We start from the raw sequence: 18,950 nt of genomic DNA on the forward strand, positions 1-18,950 counted from the left end.
CGAGCGGTGTTTTAGGACACTGAGCTCGTTCGGGACTGCCAAGACGGCGTGGTCCCACGGGCCAGCCCGCTGCTCCTCCGGGGCAGGAGGCACACAGGCTTCCCTTTGATTTCGGACCTTGGCCCTGGCCTCTGTGTGCTACGCTTCTTGAAACGCTAACCTGAGCTTGTTTGATTTAGCGATGTTATGGTGCAGGGAGAATGTAAGCCTGGAAGGGTCTGCTTGTGCTGATGGGGATATTGGCTAACTAGCTGCTCGCTGATGAACTGCTGCTAAAGATGATCTAATTAAAGACAGCATTTTGTTTACTGCTGCTTTATTAGGCTTCAGGTTGAAGCAGAATCTCCTTAGCTGATACAATTCCCTTCCCTTCCCTCACCCCTATCTTCTCCACATTCTCTTTTGGTAGGCTTCTCCCCTCTTCTGCATTTCTGAGGTTTGGTCCTTTATGCCAGCCAGTATTTTTCACTCCTACTTTAACTAATGGAAATATAATTGCACATGCATCCAATGGTAATGATGGATGTGATTAACCATCTCCACACCCCAGTTCCTCTGCCTATTTCTTTGCTGAGCACTATCACTGCCAGGTCAGCGCTGGCCTGCAGAAAATATCTCCAATAATGGAAATGACTGGTAGCAGCCGAGGCAGGTACCAGTGCCTGGAGGTAGATTTTAGTGGTTGAAGCTAGCAGCATCACACAGGCAAACAGCCTGGCACCAGCAAGAGTCCCAGACTCATCAGTGCCAGCTCGTGCTGTAATTACAGCCTGTGCTTCTCCATCCAACCTCTGTGATGGCTGCTATGATGAGGAAGGGCTCAAGCTGCTCTGAGCCCACTTTTTAGCAAGTGTTGGCCATGGTGTTGGATGCAGCCCACGCTGGGGAGAGGTGGAAAGCCCGTAGGGAAGAGGATGAGAACAAGCCATGTGGCTTGCATTGGGGAATGGCACATCTTGAACCCTTCATAGGAAAGTTACAGCATTAGGAAGGAGGTGCTTCGCCCATCTTATGGCTGATCGAACCACTCATCCTACAGCCTGTGTATGGCCGGAGCCTGCTGGAGTCATCTACACACAGCAAGCAGAAAGCAGGCTGTCCCCAGCCCGCTGGGAAGCAGACCTGCCACCTTCCCGGCTCTCAGCCGAAGCCTGGCTGGAGACGAGCGGTGAGAAACCAGCAAAGCCAGGATCCGATTGCAGCAGGCTCCTCCTCCAGGGACTACAGAGAGGGAAGGAGAGGCGGGGAGCTGGAGCCAGCAACTTCAGGCTGCCTACCTGCACCTTGCCAGCCGGGCTGGGGACCGCGCTGCGGGCGAGCATCTCCTCAACCCGCATCCCATGGGATGTGCGGGGCCCCCCGGCCCTCCCTGCTACCCCGGGCGCATCTCCCCACCGCCTCCAGCCTGGCATGGAGAGCCTGAGCAGCAGCCTGAAGAAGAAAGCCACGGAGCAGCACTACAGGGCAGAGGTGATGATTGCTGGAGAGCAACTGAGGTAGGAGGTGATGGGGCCCTCCTCCAGGCTGGGGCAGGGCTGTACCCCGGGGCTCTGGACTGTACCCCGTTAGCAGGAGGCTCAAAGCTTTATCCTTGAGCAAGCGCTTTCCCCCCAGGTACTAGTGTCTCCCCCTCCCCAGCACCTGCTGATCCTTCCTTCACCCACCAAACCAGTGGTGAACCAGGTCCTTTCCTGCATTACCTTGCCCTGCTGCTCCTCCCCGGGCATCTCCTGCCCTCCACCTCCAGGTGCTAGGGGACTGGCAAGTGGTTTTTAGATGGCAACAGGTTTTTTTTAATCCCTTTGCATCCTCCCCTAACCCCAGAGCCTGATGTGGTGACACTGAGCAGCCTCCCCAAGGTCCCTGGTCCCTGGCTGGATGGCGACAGCACCGCCTCTGGGGGTGTTCGGACTTTCGGGAGTGATTTGGGAGGTGATCCCATGGGTGCCATGCACCCGAATTGTTTTGCACAGCAACATGTGGGATCTTCCCTCTCTTGAAAGTCACTTCTGGGAACTTCTGCTGGTTTGTAGTCCCAGTTCTTGAGCAGCTTCTGAGCTTCTTTTTTTTTTTTTTTTTTTTTTTCCTTATGAAGACAGAAATATGTTCTCCTATGCAAGAAAACCTCTGTGGCTGAGAAAAGGTGTTCCTTGTGTATCTGGGGTCAGAACCCCCCCCTTGCTTCTGAGTATGTGACTGTAGGCTTTTCTAGCTCTGAAGCAGAGTTTGCTTGTTTGTATCTGGAGCCGTTCTGTTTTTTGTTTTGAAATGTGGGTGGAAAATAGGAAGTAGATCTTTGAATAATGTAAAAGAACCCAGAACCCAAGTGTGCTAGCATCAGATTCCTAAAATCAGCTCTGTGTCGCTATGTTGTCCGTTCTCAGTGAGTCATGTTAGCTTTAGCTTTATTATTTGTACTGTATCAAGGATTGATAATTTCCAACTAAGGATTAGGGCCCCATCTTGAAAACACAGCCAGTGTCCAAAGTGGCTGGATTTTAAATATGTAGTGATGGTTTGCCACACTTCCAGTCTATTGTCTTTGACAACTATTACTGTCCTAGCTCCAGAAATGAAATCTTTTCCTTAGGTAGCAACTGGGAGAGCCGCTGTTGGGGCTGGAGGCTGCCTCAACCTTTCTGCCTTTGCAGTGTTTGCAGTCCCTGTTGTAAGCAAGGCTTTGAAAACGAGCTGAACTTTCTTATAGGGAAAAGCAGCAGCTGATCTAAGAGTCGCTTACCTCATTTCAATAACTCAGTGCAAGAGGCGTAAAGTTATGACTTTTTCCATCTTGTGGGCAGGGCAGGCTTATTCCTATTTATATTTCCAGTATTTTATTCCTCTGGAGTCACTGAGGCTTAAAATGGGTCCTATAGTCTGGGCCAAAGGAGGGGGTCAGGTATTCAGAGAGAAAATAAAATAATCAAGATGTGTTACAACTGATCAGTGTGCGTGCAAGGGGAATGATGGGGCTTCCTCGCGCCTTTTGCAGGACAGGAGCATGTCAGATCCTGGACCATTTGGCGATTGTGACTGTAAGGAGGAGAAGGGGATACAATAAATCTGTCTGTGAACAGAGCTCTTCTAGTATACTGCACACTATGCTAGTTCTTATAGGCAAGGTAAAGGCATAGTACAAATGTTACATTCTTCTGAAAACCAATAATACCAACTCATTTTTTCCTCCCAACATTTGTCTGGAAACTTCACTCCTTATTGTCAGCATGAATGTACCCTGAGCCTTTACAAAAGGATGCTAAAAGCCTGAAGGGAGGCCAAGTTTGTGCAGGGAGAGAATATCTTTCCATTAGTGTGACTGGGATAAAGTTGAATAGAAAACCCAAAATATACGTATTTGGGGGGGCACTCATCGTGGGGTGTTTTGTTTTTTGAGTTTTTTTGTTTTGTTTTGTTTCTCCCCTATAGCTGGAGTGCCCTGGAGTTTCCTGGTTAGGGAGCTCCCAAAATCTGAGAGTTTTCAGACCAAGCCCATTGCAGCAGGTTGCAGTCTTCAACAGTTTGCTCCTCTTCAGTTTGCTACCCAAGGGTGAACCTGATGCAGGTTGTCTCTGCTGGAAGGGGTGATAGGAAGGGGTAGGAAGCAGGTACAAGTGGAGAGAAGAGGTGAGAGCTCTCACCTCGGAGGCTGGCACACGCTGAAACAGCAATGCTGGGAGAGACACGTGCTGTTTTGCAAACACCGCAGAGCAGGGAGCAGACCCGATCTGCCTCCGGGCGGCCTCGGCTGCTTCACGCCCCTGACCTGCTCTTGAAAGGCTCGAGCTTTTTGTTGCATGGAGAAGAGCGGGTGGATTTCATCCAGCAGGACCGCTCTCTTCTTCAGCTGTGTTTTGTGGGTGATGGGTCTAAAGGCCAAGGAAGGACCCCAGTGCTCACAGTGATGGAGAGGTGGGTCCTTTTGCAGGTGGCTTGGCACAGAGCGGTCACATCCTTCTGCTTTGGTCTGGGCAGGAGCCTGTTCCCAGTGCAGAAAGACTGGAAGGAGCTGCTGGCCAGCATGGGGTGTAAAACCCGGGGAGGAGGGTGAAGAGATGGACACCGCTGAACTGCCACTGGGCTCCTCCTTCCCCTGCAGCTCATCTGGCTGAAAGGAGAACTGAGCGATGCAGAGCAGAGCACACTGAGTGCTCGAGTCTGTCTCTTGTGTTTTAGGGATCTTGCAGCCTGGCAGATGAGGAGTTAGTGATATGAATCTTCCTGGGGCCTGGATGTCCAATAGGTAGCAATGGGGAAACTGAGGCAGAGAGGCTGGATGATGTCTCGGGCAACAGCAGACGGGGCAGGGCTAAAGGTCCGCTTTTGCCCAGGTAAGGTATAAAGAAGCATGTAAAGGAGCCTTGCGATCTGCCCTGACTCTGTAAACCTCGATCAGCGAATAACGCTGTTGTATCTACATAACATCTCAAACATTTGTTTTTCCCTGTTCTCCACTTCCTGCCCTGCCTTGCCGCTATTGTATTTAATCAAACAAACCTTTGTTCCATCTTTACAGTTCTTTGGCTTCCCAACAAATTTGCAAATCCCTCTGAGTTTGGTTTGGCCGGAGGGATGAGTCTGTTCAGTGTCAGGATGCGTTTCCCAGCCAGAAATAGCTGCACAAGCGAGGGGTGAAGGAATGCTTCATGGGGATGGCCAGGAACAAAATAGATCCTAAAGGAACCGAGGGGAGAGCGGACGCTGTACTCTGGGCTGTCTGTCTGCCAGGGTCCCTTCGCTTCCATGGGGATGCTGCTTTCTAGTCCGTGGAGAGGGAAGAGCAGTTTTGGGTCTTGAGTTTCTCCCCATCAAAAAGACGAAGATGATAATTTCCACTGATATTTTGGTCTTGGGTTTCAGACATATAAACTTGCATGAAAATCACACTAGTTTTACTGGGCATTGCGTGTTCCTGGGTGGCATTCCGTAAAAGAGGCCCAATTAGTCATTTCTAATTGCAACAGATGGCTTATCTGCACAGAGATGTTCTGGAACAGCTACTGTGCTTTGAATTCATACCCTGCTGTAATCTGAGTTTCTCAAGTATAGAAAAGTCCTTGTGCACTCTCTTCTGGGTATTGCTCATGGTCAAGTGAACCAGCTGTTCTCTGATAACTCTGTTAAGCTGCATTAATCACTGTTAAATATAAAATGTACTCGGTAGATTTATGTCTCGGGCGGAAAAAGTGAGAGGAGAAGGAGGGTTTTCTCCTATGAAGAACACAATTGTGATTTCAGCTACCGTTCAAAGTGTTCGAAGGTGCTGAGTGTTTTATTTGGATACTCAAACTGAGATGCTGTTAAATGAAGTGCTCATACTTTGATGCTCTGGAAATTGGTCTCACTTAAGGGTGGGTAGCTGAACATGCAAAAATTTGTATTCCTGGCCAAAAATCTTGGGTCCACAGGAGGTTTGGTGGTTCTCTGTTGAACTTGGATCTCTTGAAGTGGGGATGTCTTCCTGGAGGAATCATGGGACCCTGCTAGATGTGGCAGTCACCAGGTGAACGTTATTCAGAAGACGAGACTACATGATCAGAATGACCTTAAAAAGCCTATTATTAAATTTTCAGCGCTGGTGAAAGTGAGGACTGGGAAGTAGACTTGTGCTTGCCGGGATTTCTTTTTGAGATTTAAGTCTTGTTTTCCTATACACACATTTAAATACAAGTAGGAAAATAAAACATCTCTGTACCTCTTTGGGCTGCCACAGGGGTGGAAAGCTTTCCCCTCTCCCTGAGAATGTACTGGTTCTTTTGCAGACTGGGAGTGCAGCAAACTGGGCTTTGCTGAGCCTGTTTGCAGTGGTCATTTTGCCTGACTGTGCCTCTCCAGCAGCTATTTTGCAGATACGTTGTTGTGGCTGTTGCTGCCTTTTACTGAGCACTTAGTTGTTTGTTTGTTTGTTGGGTTTTTTTGTTTTGTTTTGTTTTGTGGTTTTTTTTTCCTGTAAAGATAGGAACAGAAAAGATCTTTTGGGTGACGCATCTTTCCAGGGCCATTTGTTTGTACTTAACTGCCATGGGAATGTGAACTGGAGTTAATATCCTTGAAAGATCCACCTTGGCATTTGAGATGCTCAAGGTCTGTTTATATGGGTAGGAGGTGATGGAGAGTGCCGCAGGGAGATGTTCCCGCTCCATGCAGGCACGTATGAGTTCTTGGTGCAGAATAGTTATTGCTTCAGGGATTGCTCTGGCACACAGTCAAAGTAGCAACTTTTTCCAATACAAGAAAGCCCCTTGCTTCGGCAAATGCCCCTGATTCAGACTCTGTTCTGGAATTGCATGAAATGTGAACCCGCAGAAGTAATCAAGAGGGGAGCTGCTTGGGTTGCTCTCCAGCAGTGGACATCCGTAACAGGGCTGGGAAAATGCGGGCCTGCCGGAGGAGCAGGGAAGTTGTGTTTGTAACAGCTGAAGTGACTTAAACTCTTGATTCCCTAGAGGTTTGTATTTTGTTGTGGTTTTTTTTTTTCTCTCTTCCATTTACACTGCTCCGGATCTCCCTTTCAACAAGGTTACACAAGATGAATAATCATGTCTTTGTAGCGACCTTGACAAAGAAACAATCTGGTTACCCAACGCAGCCTCCCCAAAGCAAATGCATGTGAAAGCAGCGTGCCGACTGCCAAGCGAAGAGTGTTTCATAAGAGTCGATCCTCGTGTTCCAGCAGGCATTTTATCCTTGCGTTATTCTGCCTTCCTCCCCCCCCCCCTTTTGAAGAAGTAATATATACACGGGGTAGGTTTTGGCATCTAGAAAACTCATAATATTGCATTATACTTCCTTCCTTAAATTTTTTTTATCTGGAAGCATGATTATAAACCACTCATAGTTTCACTGGCTTTGTTTTTCCAACATCATACATGGACTGGTTTATAGAGGGTGTCAGCTGAGCGGTTCACAGACACAGTTGGTGTTACGTCCCGTGTCTGAAGGACAAAATTTGTCTCCTCGTGGTTGATGGGAAACAGTAAACAAGAGGAAAGTGAAAAGACCACAAGGACACTCGAGCTGTGCGTCTTCTGCTGCCCTGGATCTGCGGGCAAGAGGGCAAACTTGTCACAAACTTAAAACAGCCCATGAAGGTCTAAGAAGGTGCTGCTCCAGAGATGCTTAACTACCACTTAACTCCTGTCCTGGCAATTGTTCCCAACAGAATAGTTTCAGAATAAGTGGGGTTTTTTGGGTTGGTGGGTTTTTTTTTTTTTTTTTTTTTAAATCCTAGGTTTTAGTGGTATTGTTTGCTGAAAATCTCTTTTCTTTTCTTCCCCCCCCCCCCCCCCCCCCCCCCCCCCAAGATCTGTGCATTTTCTGCAGTATTCTGAAACGTGATAAAAAAAGACCTATAGGGGAAATAGTATTCTCCCCACCGGTTTCCATTCAGGCCTTGTGTGATTATGGTCTATGTGTTATTGTGGGTAAAGATAAGTGTGTCTGTGTGTGTGTATGTGTGTGTATATATATCTGTACGTATGTGTGTATATACATATATAGTCTTTATAGACTCCTGCAAACTCTTGATAGCAATAGGGTACTCTTGGTACATTTCTTATCTCTACCAAACATGCCTCTACAGTGGCATCCCACATGCTGATTACAAAGGAAAGAAAGCGTATAAAAAATGACTGCTTGTCTTCTCCCATAGCAGAGGGATGTCGGGGTGGGGAACCTCTCTGCAGTTGCTGCTGACTGTGTCTGATTGCATTTTGACAGTGGACCGTGAAATAAAGGAAGGAAAAAGCTAAAAAATCTAAAAATAGCAGGCAGCTGTCTGTGGACTGTTCTCTTCAGGTAAAATCCATATGCAGAATGACTCTGGTCACTTGTGGGAATGAGCCTTCCAGGTAAAGAGAGTAAAATACTGAATATAGACCTTATTATCTGAGGGAGGCCTGTCAAAGGCAAGGCCAGGAGCTGGTTCTGCATAAATCTTTGGTTTAATATTTTAGTTACCAGGAAGGTTTGAAAATATCTGTTAAGAATTATGTTGGCTCGTAGTAGCTTCAGCATTGATTGCAACAATCAATTACTAATTCTTCATCCAACAAAAGGTTTTATCTTAAGACTTTTGAGACCCTAGTATTTGTAAATCCTACAATATAGGATAATCCATTATTATCTGATAGATTTTTAGAATATTTAAAACTTCTTGTATGGTGCCTGAAACTGTTGTCCAACATGCTGTGTTGTACACATAGCTTCTTCAAAAAGAACAAAAGAACTTGAGGCATGAAATAAAGAAAGGCTGCAGTGATTAATGCCTTTGTGAAATACACAGGCCCAGGGCAAAACTGTGAATTGAAATGAATAATTTGAAACCAGAAATATCCTGGAGTTACAGAGGAGATGTTTAATTAATATCTCCTTTCTGAGTCTGCTGCATGCACTGGGCATTTTCCAGGGTTAGTATTTTGGGAACAGTCATGACTACAGGGTAAAAGTTTGGCTGCTGGACAGATGTCCTGCCAAGTTGGGTTGGCTTTGGCTTGAACACATAAGATCTCTGTGCCTTGTGGTTGCTCAGTTGTTAAGGTCCTTTTAAAAGTCAGAGCCATACTCACCTGAGTAACCTTCACCCATATATATCTTTCCGTCGGAGTCACAGACTAGCCATAACATCAGGGTTTGCAGGATAGGACAGTTGTTGTTTTGGTAAACTCCGTCCCAGTCTATCCCAGTTTGAACCAGAAAATGTCAGGGCTGTTGTCCACTGTTGCTGTGGATTAGTGGGTACGTGGATTAGTAGGTAGTGCATGGGATCCACCTGGCACTCGTCTCTTAGACACACGCAGAAGAAACGAGTGCTCCCATCACTGCTCCCGCCCTGAGCTATGACTAAGACTTTGTCCTGGGGGCAGCTACGTTCCTGCTTTCATGGTTATGGGGAAGGAGAACTAGACACAGAATGGCGCCAAGATGACAAATATATGCACTACTATTTTTTTTTCTGTGTTTTGACCCTTCTTCACAAGCTTCAGTAAGCTGCTGTGTATTTTTTTTAGAGGCTTGTTTAGAACAAAAAGACATGTATGGTTCAGACTAAGTCTGGTGCAGGCAATTATATAACCTGCATAGTGATAGGAGGAGAGAAGAGGATGATGGAGAGGCTCTTCAGGAGTGACTGATGCAGTCGTGCAAAGCCAAGAGGTTTGGTTGAATTTGTAAGTCACTGGGTACTTGCCAGAAATCCCAAATCATCAGTAGTTTCTCCAGGCTGGGCAGACGCTGGGCTCTTAGACCCAAATTCCCCTGTAACACCAGCGATGCTCAATGGCTGTCTTTCTCTCTAGGCTTCGCCTCCACGATGGGAAGCTCATTAAGGACAGACGTTACCACCTCCGAACATACCCAAACTGCTTCGTAGCGAAGGAGCTCACAGACTGGCTGATCGACCACAAAGAAGCACCGGACCGCGAGACGGGCATCCGCCTCATGCAGAAGCTCATGGACCATTACATCATCCATCACGGTGTGTGGGTTTCTCAGCTACCCGCTGAGTCTCCCCGGGGAGGTGGCTGTGTATCTGGTCACCACGTGTGTCCGTCAGCCCGGGATATGGAAGCGTGGTCAGGTCCCTGTTCACCACCCTCCTATGGGTGAGGGCTCCTGGAGGAGCTGGGAGATGATGGGCAGGCACGGGGCTGTATGGGGTTGGATCTGTGTGAAGCTGCAGCGCTTTGGGGGATGTGCCAGTTCCCTGCTCCACAGAAAAGGGACTTGGGCTGCGCGCTGGTAAAACAGCATCTGAAAGTGCCTGTTACCTGAGAGCAAATTCAGTAACGCCTGACCTGTATTGCCCTACAGCAATTGCATCAGCAGCCAGTGGTGGATATTTTTACAGAAGCTGGTCTAGCTTGTGTTTGTGTCGTGCAGAAGTGGGAGCTGAATGATAACACACGCTTCACATCTACAGGGAAATTCATTTTTTTAACCGTAAGGGCCCAGTGTTCCTCAGTTTCCTTATCCATGCTGGGGTGGGACAAGTAGGGGTGTGGAGTCCACACCGCTCAAAGCAAAAAGTAATCTGGTACCTGTAAACCTGGGGCTGAAGCAATCCTGTAGGAATGCCTGCCTTGGGAATTAAGTGTGTGATGCCGTTTCAAAGGCTTCTCTGTGGAACATGTTAAAAGAAAAAAAAAAAAAAGAAAAAAGGGGCGGGGGGGGAAGCTTGGTGCCCAAGCCCAGCTCTTAGTATTCAGGCTTTGTTCTTTCTAAAAATTATTCAGAATTTTCAGCAGTTTTGGACTAACTCAGGTCAGGTACTGTGGTCTGTGCCTGTCCCTGAGCTGCAGAGCGATCCCCGAGGTCCAGCCCTTGGTCCCGATATAACAACGGGAAACAAATGCTTCAAATGGGCGAAGAGCTGTTTCTCTCCGTGTGATTTTTCAGGCCCAATCAGGAACGAAAGTCCTGGATTATCAAACAGGCCTGGGAGACCACGGCCCTCGGCGGGAAGGGTTGTGGCAGAGCTGCCGGCTCTTGGCGGAGCTCTCTTGCTTCCAAGTCTTTGGGACATGAGCTATGGTAACCGGGAGCTGGGTGGTAGTTTTGTCACAAGAGGATGCAGCTGAGGAGATGGAAGCAGATGACAACCAGACCGAATCCAGCCCTCTCTTCCCCCCCTCTTCTCTAGGGTCCAGAAATAGCTGCCGCTGGCCACTGCAATGCTAACGCTCTCTGTTGCCACCTGCGACTTGCTGAGCTTAAAGCCCTTTATGTTAAGCTACCTGAATAAAAATAAACTTTGCTGTTGTGCTTTATCACAAAAGCATAAAGCTGAAGCTTTGAGTTCTCAGTTAACCATTAACACTTAAAACTGATTATTTTCCATTTCTCCAGCCGATAGTTTCAAATAAATCCATTAGTGAATTAAACCTGTGCAGCACTGGGTACCAGTGCTGTTTTGATTGCTTATCAAGGACGCGTCCCTCCTGCTTCTGTGATAATTCCTGGCAGGACACAGAAGTTGACTTTCCAACTTGCCTTATGACCTTTAATTTTTGTTAGTCCTATGGAAACGAGGCTGCCTGCTAACCGCAGCACTGTGCTAAGTGCTTTGCAATTGACTGTCTAAACTGTTTGCCCTCTTCTCCGCTGGGATCCAGAAAACGATAATTATCTCATGAAGATCATTGTCTGTGCTGCCTCTTAATGGTCTGATGTGGTTTGAGCTGTTATTCTATTACATGCTGGAAACACGTTGAAATTGGTCTTCAAATAGCAAAAATGCTTTGGTTTTCTATGGGCGCAGTCCTGTAAGGTTTTATGTTTAATTCCTGATTGCGATGATATCTGAATCGTTGCTCCTTGGAGTTGTTAAGATGCAAACTTTCACCTTTTAAAACAACCTTCTTGACCTGCCTTCGTGCTTGATGAGTCATGGGCTTTAGCATCCTGATTTCACACCAAGACGACTGCTCGGGAGGAATGATGAACTCCAGATCATCTGACAGTATTTAGCATTGAGCTGCTCACCAAAAGAGGAATGAAGTTTTGCCAGTCTGCTCGGAAGAATGAACAAGTGTTAAAATTTTCACAAGAAATACCTTATGTCTTTTGAATTTCACTCTAATGGATTATGTTACTTTAGTGAGGAAATCTGTGTGGGTTTTTTTTCCCTTTGACTAATTTTCTCTGTTTTCCAGGCATATTCTTTAGTTTTGTTTTTTTTACAACTGAAGTTTCTACTTTTTGCTTCAGATGAGTGGACCTGAAGAAAGGCAGGCTGACTGATTTAAGAACTGGACTGTGATTTTTGGGCTGGTGTTTGGTTTTGGTTTTTTGTATGGTGGTTTGGTTTTTTTTTTTTGGTTTTTTTTTGACTTGTAGTCTAGGAATCTGTTGCAGGCGAGTTTATCTCAAAACTGTATCCCAAATATTTACCTGCTACATGTTGCATGCGCTTAACAGCCATGCATTTACAGATTGTGTGCTCATCCTCAAGATGAAACTGAGGCTTTTCATATAGATTCGATTATTCCAGTTGTATGCACCTAGCTTTGAAGAAAGATTTCTCTCTTGAGGTCAGTTTGCCATGCAAATGAGTTGGGCAGGGTTGGCACAAAATGGTATGGAAAAGTTGGTGTCATTATACATTTTAGCTTACAAGTATTTTTGACAGAGACAGAGGTGATTTTATGGGGTTTTGGATGCAGTATGGGGTTTTCTCCTCCTGTCCTCCAAGCCTACTTACATGTGGCAGTAGCTTTCTAAAAAAAGCTGATTGAGACAATGCAGTTTGTTTTGGTTTAGATTAAAAGAGAACAATAACATTTAAATTAAAAAAAAATCGCTGTTTGTTCTAATGAATATTTTAGTGTCTGGATCAAAATGTAGACTCAAACTCAAGCTTTCGCAAGGTCCGTTCAGTGGGACTGACCTCTCCCAACGGCTGCAGGCGTTCGTAAGCACCTAATTTGGGGACCGAAGGCTCGGATGCTGGTTGCTCCATGGCATGAGGGGCATAGAGAAGGACATCGCACGCAGCTCCCATAGCTTTTAACCTGGAGATAACACCCCGCTGAGTCTGTGCTCTGTGCAGCTCTGTCTGTCCCTTACGGACTGACAGATGCCTGCAGCACTGACGTCCCTGCTCTGAACTCCTTTCAGTCTGCGACGAGCACTCGGACTACAAGGACGCCAAGCTGCTGTACCGCTTCCGCAAGGACGATGGGACCTTCCCTCTCAGTAAGGACGTGAAGGTGTTCATGAGAGGGCAGAGCCTTTATGAGAAGTACGTGAGTCCTTCCCCTGCAAAATAACTCTCAGCAAGGGGCGTTGGGAATGTGCTTTGTTGGCTGCGCTTGCTGAGGATGCTCTACAGCTGGGAGCCGCAGCTACAGCTGGCTTTTTCCTTCCTTCTCTGTACCCCATGCTGTAGCGTTGGGAAATGCTGTTCCCTGAGCCCTGTCACAGCCGCAGGACAACCGGCCTCTTTGGGGCTGGGACAGGAGCTGTACTCTGAACTCAGGGATGCTTTCAAGGGCTCCAACCCAAGCGCAGGTTCTGGGATCCGGTGCAGGGAAGCGCTAGGGTCCGGTCTGCAGTTTGAGTGCTCCCAGGATGGGCACGTCCAGTGGCTGTTCCCAGCACTCCCCCAGCCTCCCTGCGTGAGCTGCTTCCACCAGCGCTATTAGGACTTATGTCCCACCAGAATCCGCAGGGCATAGGATCTTCAGGGCCCTCATGGGCTTGAATCCCTGCACCTCGCTTAGCCTATTTGTAATGGAAAAACTAATTCTCAGACAGTGAAGAAAACTCCCTCCATCTCCAAGTGTTTAGTTTTCTTTGTGTTGGTTGTTTCTGTTTCTAAGTCCCAGCCATCTTCCCAGGCACCTCCCAAGGCATTTTGTTAGACTGGGTTCAACCACAGACTGCTCTCTGGACCTGTTTCCTTTAACGGCCTCTTCACATCTTCTCCATCCTCAAACCCTGGCAATCAGATTCACAAACTGGCACTGAGGGACGAGTGCTTCTGCCAGGAGGGCGGTCATTTCGGCTCTCTCCGTCACCCTCTGGCAGATGTGCATCCCTTGTACTTTGCTTCTGCTCGGCTGTGGTGGCTGTGGGACCGAGGAGAGCATCCAGCGCGTCTCAGGGCTGAGCCTGCTGCACCCTCTCGTGGAGACACTGGATTTAGCTCTCGCATATGCTGCAAACTGAAATATGTGTTTACCGAAACGCACCTTCTCCATCAATTTGGACTATCTGCCATTTGTTGCGTGCATTCGGTTGCTTGCTTGGCTTTCCCCTGCAGGCTTTAGCTGAGGTTGCAGCTGAACTGGTTTTGCTGAAGCTGCTTCCTCCGCTGTGATGAAGATTTACGAAGCTGCCTGACTGCAGCTCTGCATTTCTACCTCCCTTCCCACTGCTCCCAGGCAGCAATGTTTTGGCTGTAACACTTTGCCCGCTTCTCTTGGCCTCGCTTCGGCTGGCTGCAGCTCCGGCATGGGACGGCAGGGCTGTGCAACATCACAGGAGCCTTGTCCCACCTCTGTGCCAGGCTGGTGAGCGTGGATGAGTCAATTCTGAAGGTGAGAGAGGAGAACTCGGTGAAGTACCAGAGGACTTTCCTGGGCTGCGAGATGATCGACTGGCTCGTTCAGGAGGGAGAAGCAGAGAACCGAAAGGAAGCGGTGGAGCTGGGACGGGCGCTGCTGGAGCATGGGATCATTCAGCATGGTGAGCGAGGGTCCGGCTGCAGCCAGGATGGAAAGCAAGAGATGAGCGTAGTTGTCAAGGCTGTGCTAGGAACAAATCACCATTCATGTCATGCAACAAGTGCTGGTCAAGTGCCCACTTGGAGATGGCAATGGGGCCTTTTAGTTCTATGTTTGGAGCTGGTGACCTTTGAAATCGGAGCAATCTTCCACCACCCACAAAGGCTTTGAGTTGAAATCTGAGCTATTGCTCTTCAGTTCTTCAAAGCCTCCGGCTGCAGGACTGGGATCCACCCCTGGGTTTGGAGGGCTGGGTTGTGAGGATGTAATGTTCAGCTCTGCTTGGCTGGAGATCGTAACCATCTGCAGGAATTACTTTCAATTCGGAAGGCAGGGAGTCCTCCGACTGTCTTGGGACAGGGGCAGGTGGAGGGCTGTGACTCAATGGTGCACCCCTGGGAGATGGCATCTCTTGGGGAGGTGGCCCTGCTGTTCCTTCTTCCCTGCAGGTAACATTCTCAAATAGTCAGAAAAACTGCAGTAGAACACAGAGGCATTAAAAGCAATTCATCTGGGTCCCTCAGTATATTTGCTATATATTTTTCGCACCCCCTCAGCCTCTCCCTCCTCCCCTGTTCTCTCCTAGTCTCCAATAGGCATCACTTCTTTGACAGTGACATCCTCTACCAATTCTGGATCAATTTTCGAAGGAGGCGCCGTCTCACAGAGTTACTCAACGAGAACTCTTCTCGCTCCCTCTCTGAGAGCCCAGACAGCCCCTTCTGTCTTCGCAAGCTCAACCCGGACCCCGGCAACACCAGCTTTCTCTCTGGTAACTGTGGATGTGTTTGTAGAGGGGTGCAAAAGCAAGGATTACATTACCAGAGTATCCCAGAGCTGAGGGTGTTGCTCCAGCAGAGTGTAGGGTGTTCCTCCAGGCATGCCATGAAGTGACCACCCATCCCACTGGTTTGTGGCGGAGGTCATGATGCAGTGGCAGTCTCTATCACAGCTCCCCATCCCAGGAAAATAACTCAGCTTACCATCAACTCAGCCCTTGATCTTTCTTTGAAGTTAGTTTTATTCTTTCTAAGCTCAAATGCCATCTTCAGTGCATGTTTACCTTTCAGATGTGGGTCAGGCTGGTGGGGGAAGTTTGTTATTTTGAACTAGTCTGTTCCTTCCTTAGGTAATTGTTATTTCTGCCTCTTTCAGTCCAGACCAACAAGGAGATCAAAATTGTCTCGGCGGTTCGAAGGAGCAGCATCACTTCCCTCGCTGGAAACTCCAACCCCTACTTCAGCACTACTCCTACGCTGGTATTCCCTCCTGTGGCTGAGTGCAACCCCAAATCAGGTCTGGGCTTCTGCATTGCCCTGTCGTTGCACATGATACATCTATTCCTTCAGGGCACAGGCTAGCTCAAGCCTCAGGTCCAAACCCATCCACTGTCAGCTTGGTGACTTGCAAGAGGAGAGGGTCAGCCTCACCTCTGAGTCTTGATTTCAAAAGTTGTGCAAGTGTTTTGAAAAACATGGAGATGAATGCAAAGATTTCTGTGTGCAGTAACTGTGGCCGGTTCTAACATCTGTTCTCCAGGCCATGGTAATCCCCAGGCTGCCTCGTTGTGCACTTTACTGTATGAAACCCTTGATTCTGATAAGATCTGTCAATTTCTGCTCTAGTGTTAAAAAGACCCGTCACCAATGAAGAGCTCCTGTCCCCTGGGGCCCCATACATCAAGAAAACGCTAACTGTAAGTGACCATTGCGAATGGTATTGCTAACCCAACAGTACTGAGCTCTTTGACTGCTCTTTGATAGCTTTCTGCCTGCTGCTCTGACCTCTCTGTGTTGAAACTTTGATTGCATGTCATATTATCACGGCTCTTTCTTGGTGAGTCTCAGTGGGTCGATGTCTTCAGATATTCCTGTGGGTGAAAATGTGCGCAGCCTCTGCTTTAGTTTAACGTATATCAAAGGGGTAGATCAGGAAAGAGAATGTTTCCTGGACAGAAAAACTCCCATTTATGTTTCATCTAGCTCCATACAAACGATAGAATCAGTCAAGTCTTGTGACAGTGGAGACTTTGACGCTCATCCTCGGTGACACAGATATCACCTTTATGCACGGCTTTGTGCATCTTTCAGGTTCCTGCGGCAGATCAGGTATGTTGATATGATCCATCAGCATCTGATGGAGCAGCACTGAACAGGGAGCATCCGAGGGCCGCTCTCTTTCCTGCCCGCATTTGAAAGACAGAATCTCACGGTGGCCAGTTTAGGAAGCATGAGGGCTGTCTTGCCATACTGGTTTGACGCAAGTAAGGTTACAGAGGAGCTGTGGATCAGGTTCCCAAATTAACTGTGCTGTAGAAATTGGTAGGAAGGAGCAAGAAAAATAAAGCTGGTGACTAGCGTGGCATGTATGAGGACGTGCCGTTCATTCTCCTCCTGAATGCTCTTGCCCTGCCCTTCAACTCTGCCAGCCTGGCCCTTTCGTGGCTCATCTCCTTCTGCTTAACTGTGCAGTTGCTGTTATTTATTTATACGGGTAATGTGCAAAGTCCTTTGGGAATTCCTTTTCTCTTTTAGTCACATCAGATGGCCACAGTATTACAGCAAACTGCTCTGACAGACTGAGATCAGAGTGGGAAAAATTAAGAGTGGCTACCTCCACCCTGGAAATGCTCTCCTGTGCCAAGGAAAAGGCACCGTGTGCGTGCTCTGGAAATGTTCTCAACACGCTCTTGGTGCATGCCTTGCGCCTCAACTTCATGCTGCCTGTGCTTCACTCTTCTGCACTTGCTGGCAGGGCATATTAATCAGAAAGCAGCTTTGCAGAGAGCAATTAATCTGTGGTTCTGCGTCTCACTTGGTACACAGCCCTTTCTCTCCCACCCATGACAGGTTAGGATCATGAGCAGAGCTTTCCATCTCACTAGGAACTGTTGCATCTCCTCTATCCAGCCCATTCCTTGGTTTTTAAAACCTGGTTTTTTTCTGCTTGTAGATTGTGGGGGATGCGGTGGGCTGGGGGTTTGTGGTCCGAGGAGGAAGACCTTGCCACATCCAGGCAGTGGACCCAGGAGGACCCGCTGCTGCTGCAGGGATGAAGGTACTTCTTACTCGTGGTGACTTAACAGGAGGCAGGACTTACGTCCTGCTTGAGCTTTTTGGGCTGAACACATCCTCCGTGATAATCCCACCTCCTGCAGTGGAGATCGGGCTGATCGAGTCGGCACGTGGAGCTCTGGCAGTGCTGAGAGAGGCGGAGGGAGGGATGCTCTCCGCAGGCAAAGCGCACCGTGTGTGGCTGCATGGCGGCAGGTTTGCCTTTTGCCAGGGCAGCACAGGGGCTGCGGGCAGCTAAAACTGAAAAAACTCTGTCAAAACTAAGCTGTCCCTGTGGTAGACTTTGGAGCTGTCGAAACTGTTTGAGCTGCTAAAAACAAAGCAGAGAATTCCCAGTTCAACTCCAGTAACTGTATATAACCCCAGTGAAGCAGGGAAGGAGCAGAGCTTTATCCTGAATCACCTGCTCTAACAGCTCCTGAGATGTAACGCGTTTTGTGTTTCTCTGCTATTAACAATGCAGTTCTGTGTGGAACTATTTTCCATGTACATGAAAGCTTAATAACCTTAGACTGATGCCTTGATTTGATTCATCAAGTAACTTCCAGTATTTCCAGCTCAGGTGAAATGAGCTGAGGTCTTGAAACTCATTTTAGACCCAGGCATGTATGGGTTTTGTGTGTAGACTTTTAGGCGTGAATGAAAGAAATGCTGAGTTTCACAGTTCGCTGTAAAAACCCCAGCAGCGAGGGAGTCATTTCTACAAGCTGATATAAGTCTAAAGTCACATGGATATTTGAAATACTGGGATTCTTCAGAGGCAGAGTGTGACTCCTTGTTTGCTTCAGGCAGGATTGGAAGGGGATGGATGAATTTGTTTCATTTACTCAAGAGCCCAGTTAATTTCTCCTTACCTAATCTCATTTGCTACCAAATTGCTAGATGTTAATATTGTGCTTCATTTCCATCCGTGAAATGAACCACTGCTCGTAAATGAGTCTTTTTTTTTTTTCTCTGTTAGCTCACAGTCTAAATCCCTTAGGTCCCTTTTTTATGATATAGTGATCATTGCACAGTGATTATTAGTATAGCTTATGGAGTGGTAATGCTTTAGGGTTTGCAGGATTTTGTAGCAAGTTATTTGCATTGTGGCCTCTGGCTCTAGTCAACCACAGGCAGAAGTTGCCGTGAAGACATCGGCTGAAGGTAACCTGCCCTTCCTCTCCTTGCAGGTGTGCCAGTTTGTCTTCTCAGTGAATGGTATGTACGTTTTGCATCTGGACTATCAGACCATCAGCAGCCTCATCATGACAGGACCACGAACTCTCATGATGGAAGTCATGGAAGCCATTGAATGAGCGAAGGAGTCTCATCCCACGCTGTTTGGAAAGGCAGGACGCTCCGCTAAGCAAGGATGGTCTGTGGGGAGGGACCAAGCCTGACCATTCACTGTGAAATGTTAGCCAGGCATCTTAATATATTTTCAAATAAATACATTCTAAGGCACAAGTCTCGGATTTTGATGGTGTTGAAATATTTGGCTCTACTTGATCTTGAGAGGGTCTAAGCTCTTGCAGCTCCTTTCTAATGCCAGTGGGAGAGTTCAGCACGTCATGAAACCAAGCCTTAGAACAAGCCATTCGCCCAGCCAAGCTGCAAGGCAGGTGGTACAAGCTGGTAAGCAGCAAGAAGTTTGATACCAAGCAAGTGAGTG

General features: G+C 47.7%; 1 protein-coding gene across 1 annotated transcript; it reads left to right on the plus strand.

Annotated features, from left to right (window-relative positions):
* Positions 1 to 1,312: 1,312 nt before the first annotated feature.
* Positions 1,313 to 18,734, plus strand: LOC127023449 (DEP domain-containing mTOR-interacting protein-like). Its single transcript, XM_050907564.1, has 9 exons — positions 1,313 to 1,496; positions 9,294 to 9,472; positions 12,613 to 12,736; positions 14,006 to 14,184; positions 14,809 to 14,994; positions 15,378 to 15,518; positions 15,848 to 15,918; positions 17,175 to 17,279; positions 18,469 to 18,734. The coding sequence occupies exons 1-9, from the start codon at positions 1,411 to 1,413 to the stop codon at positions 18,592 to 18,594; spliced, it is 1,197 nt and encodes a 398-aa protein (XP_050763521.1). The 5' UTR covers positions 1,313 to 1,410; the 3' UTR covers positions 18,595 to 18,734.
* Positions 18,735 to 18,950: the final 216 nt, after the last annotated feature.

Source organism: Gymnogyps californianus, chromosome 17 (assembly GCF_018139145.2).
Source record: "Gymnogyps californianus isolate 813 chromosome 17, ASM1813914v2, whole genome shotgun sequence".
Classification (NCBI taxonomy): domain Eukaryota; kingdom Metazoa; phylum Chordata; class Aves; order Accipitriformes; family Cathartidae; genus Gymnogyps; species Gymnogyps californianus.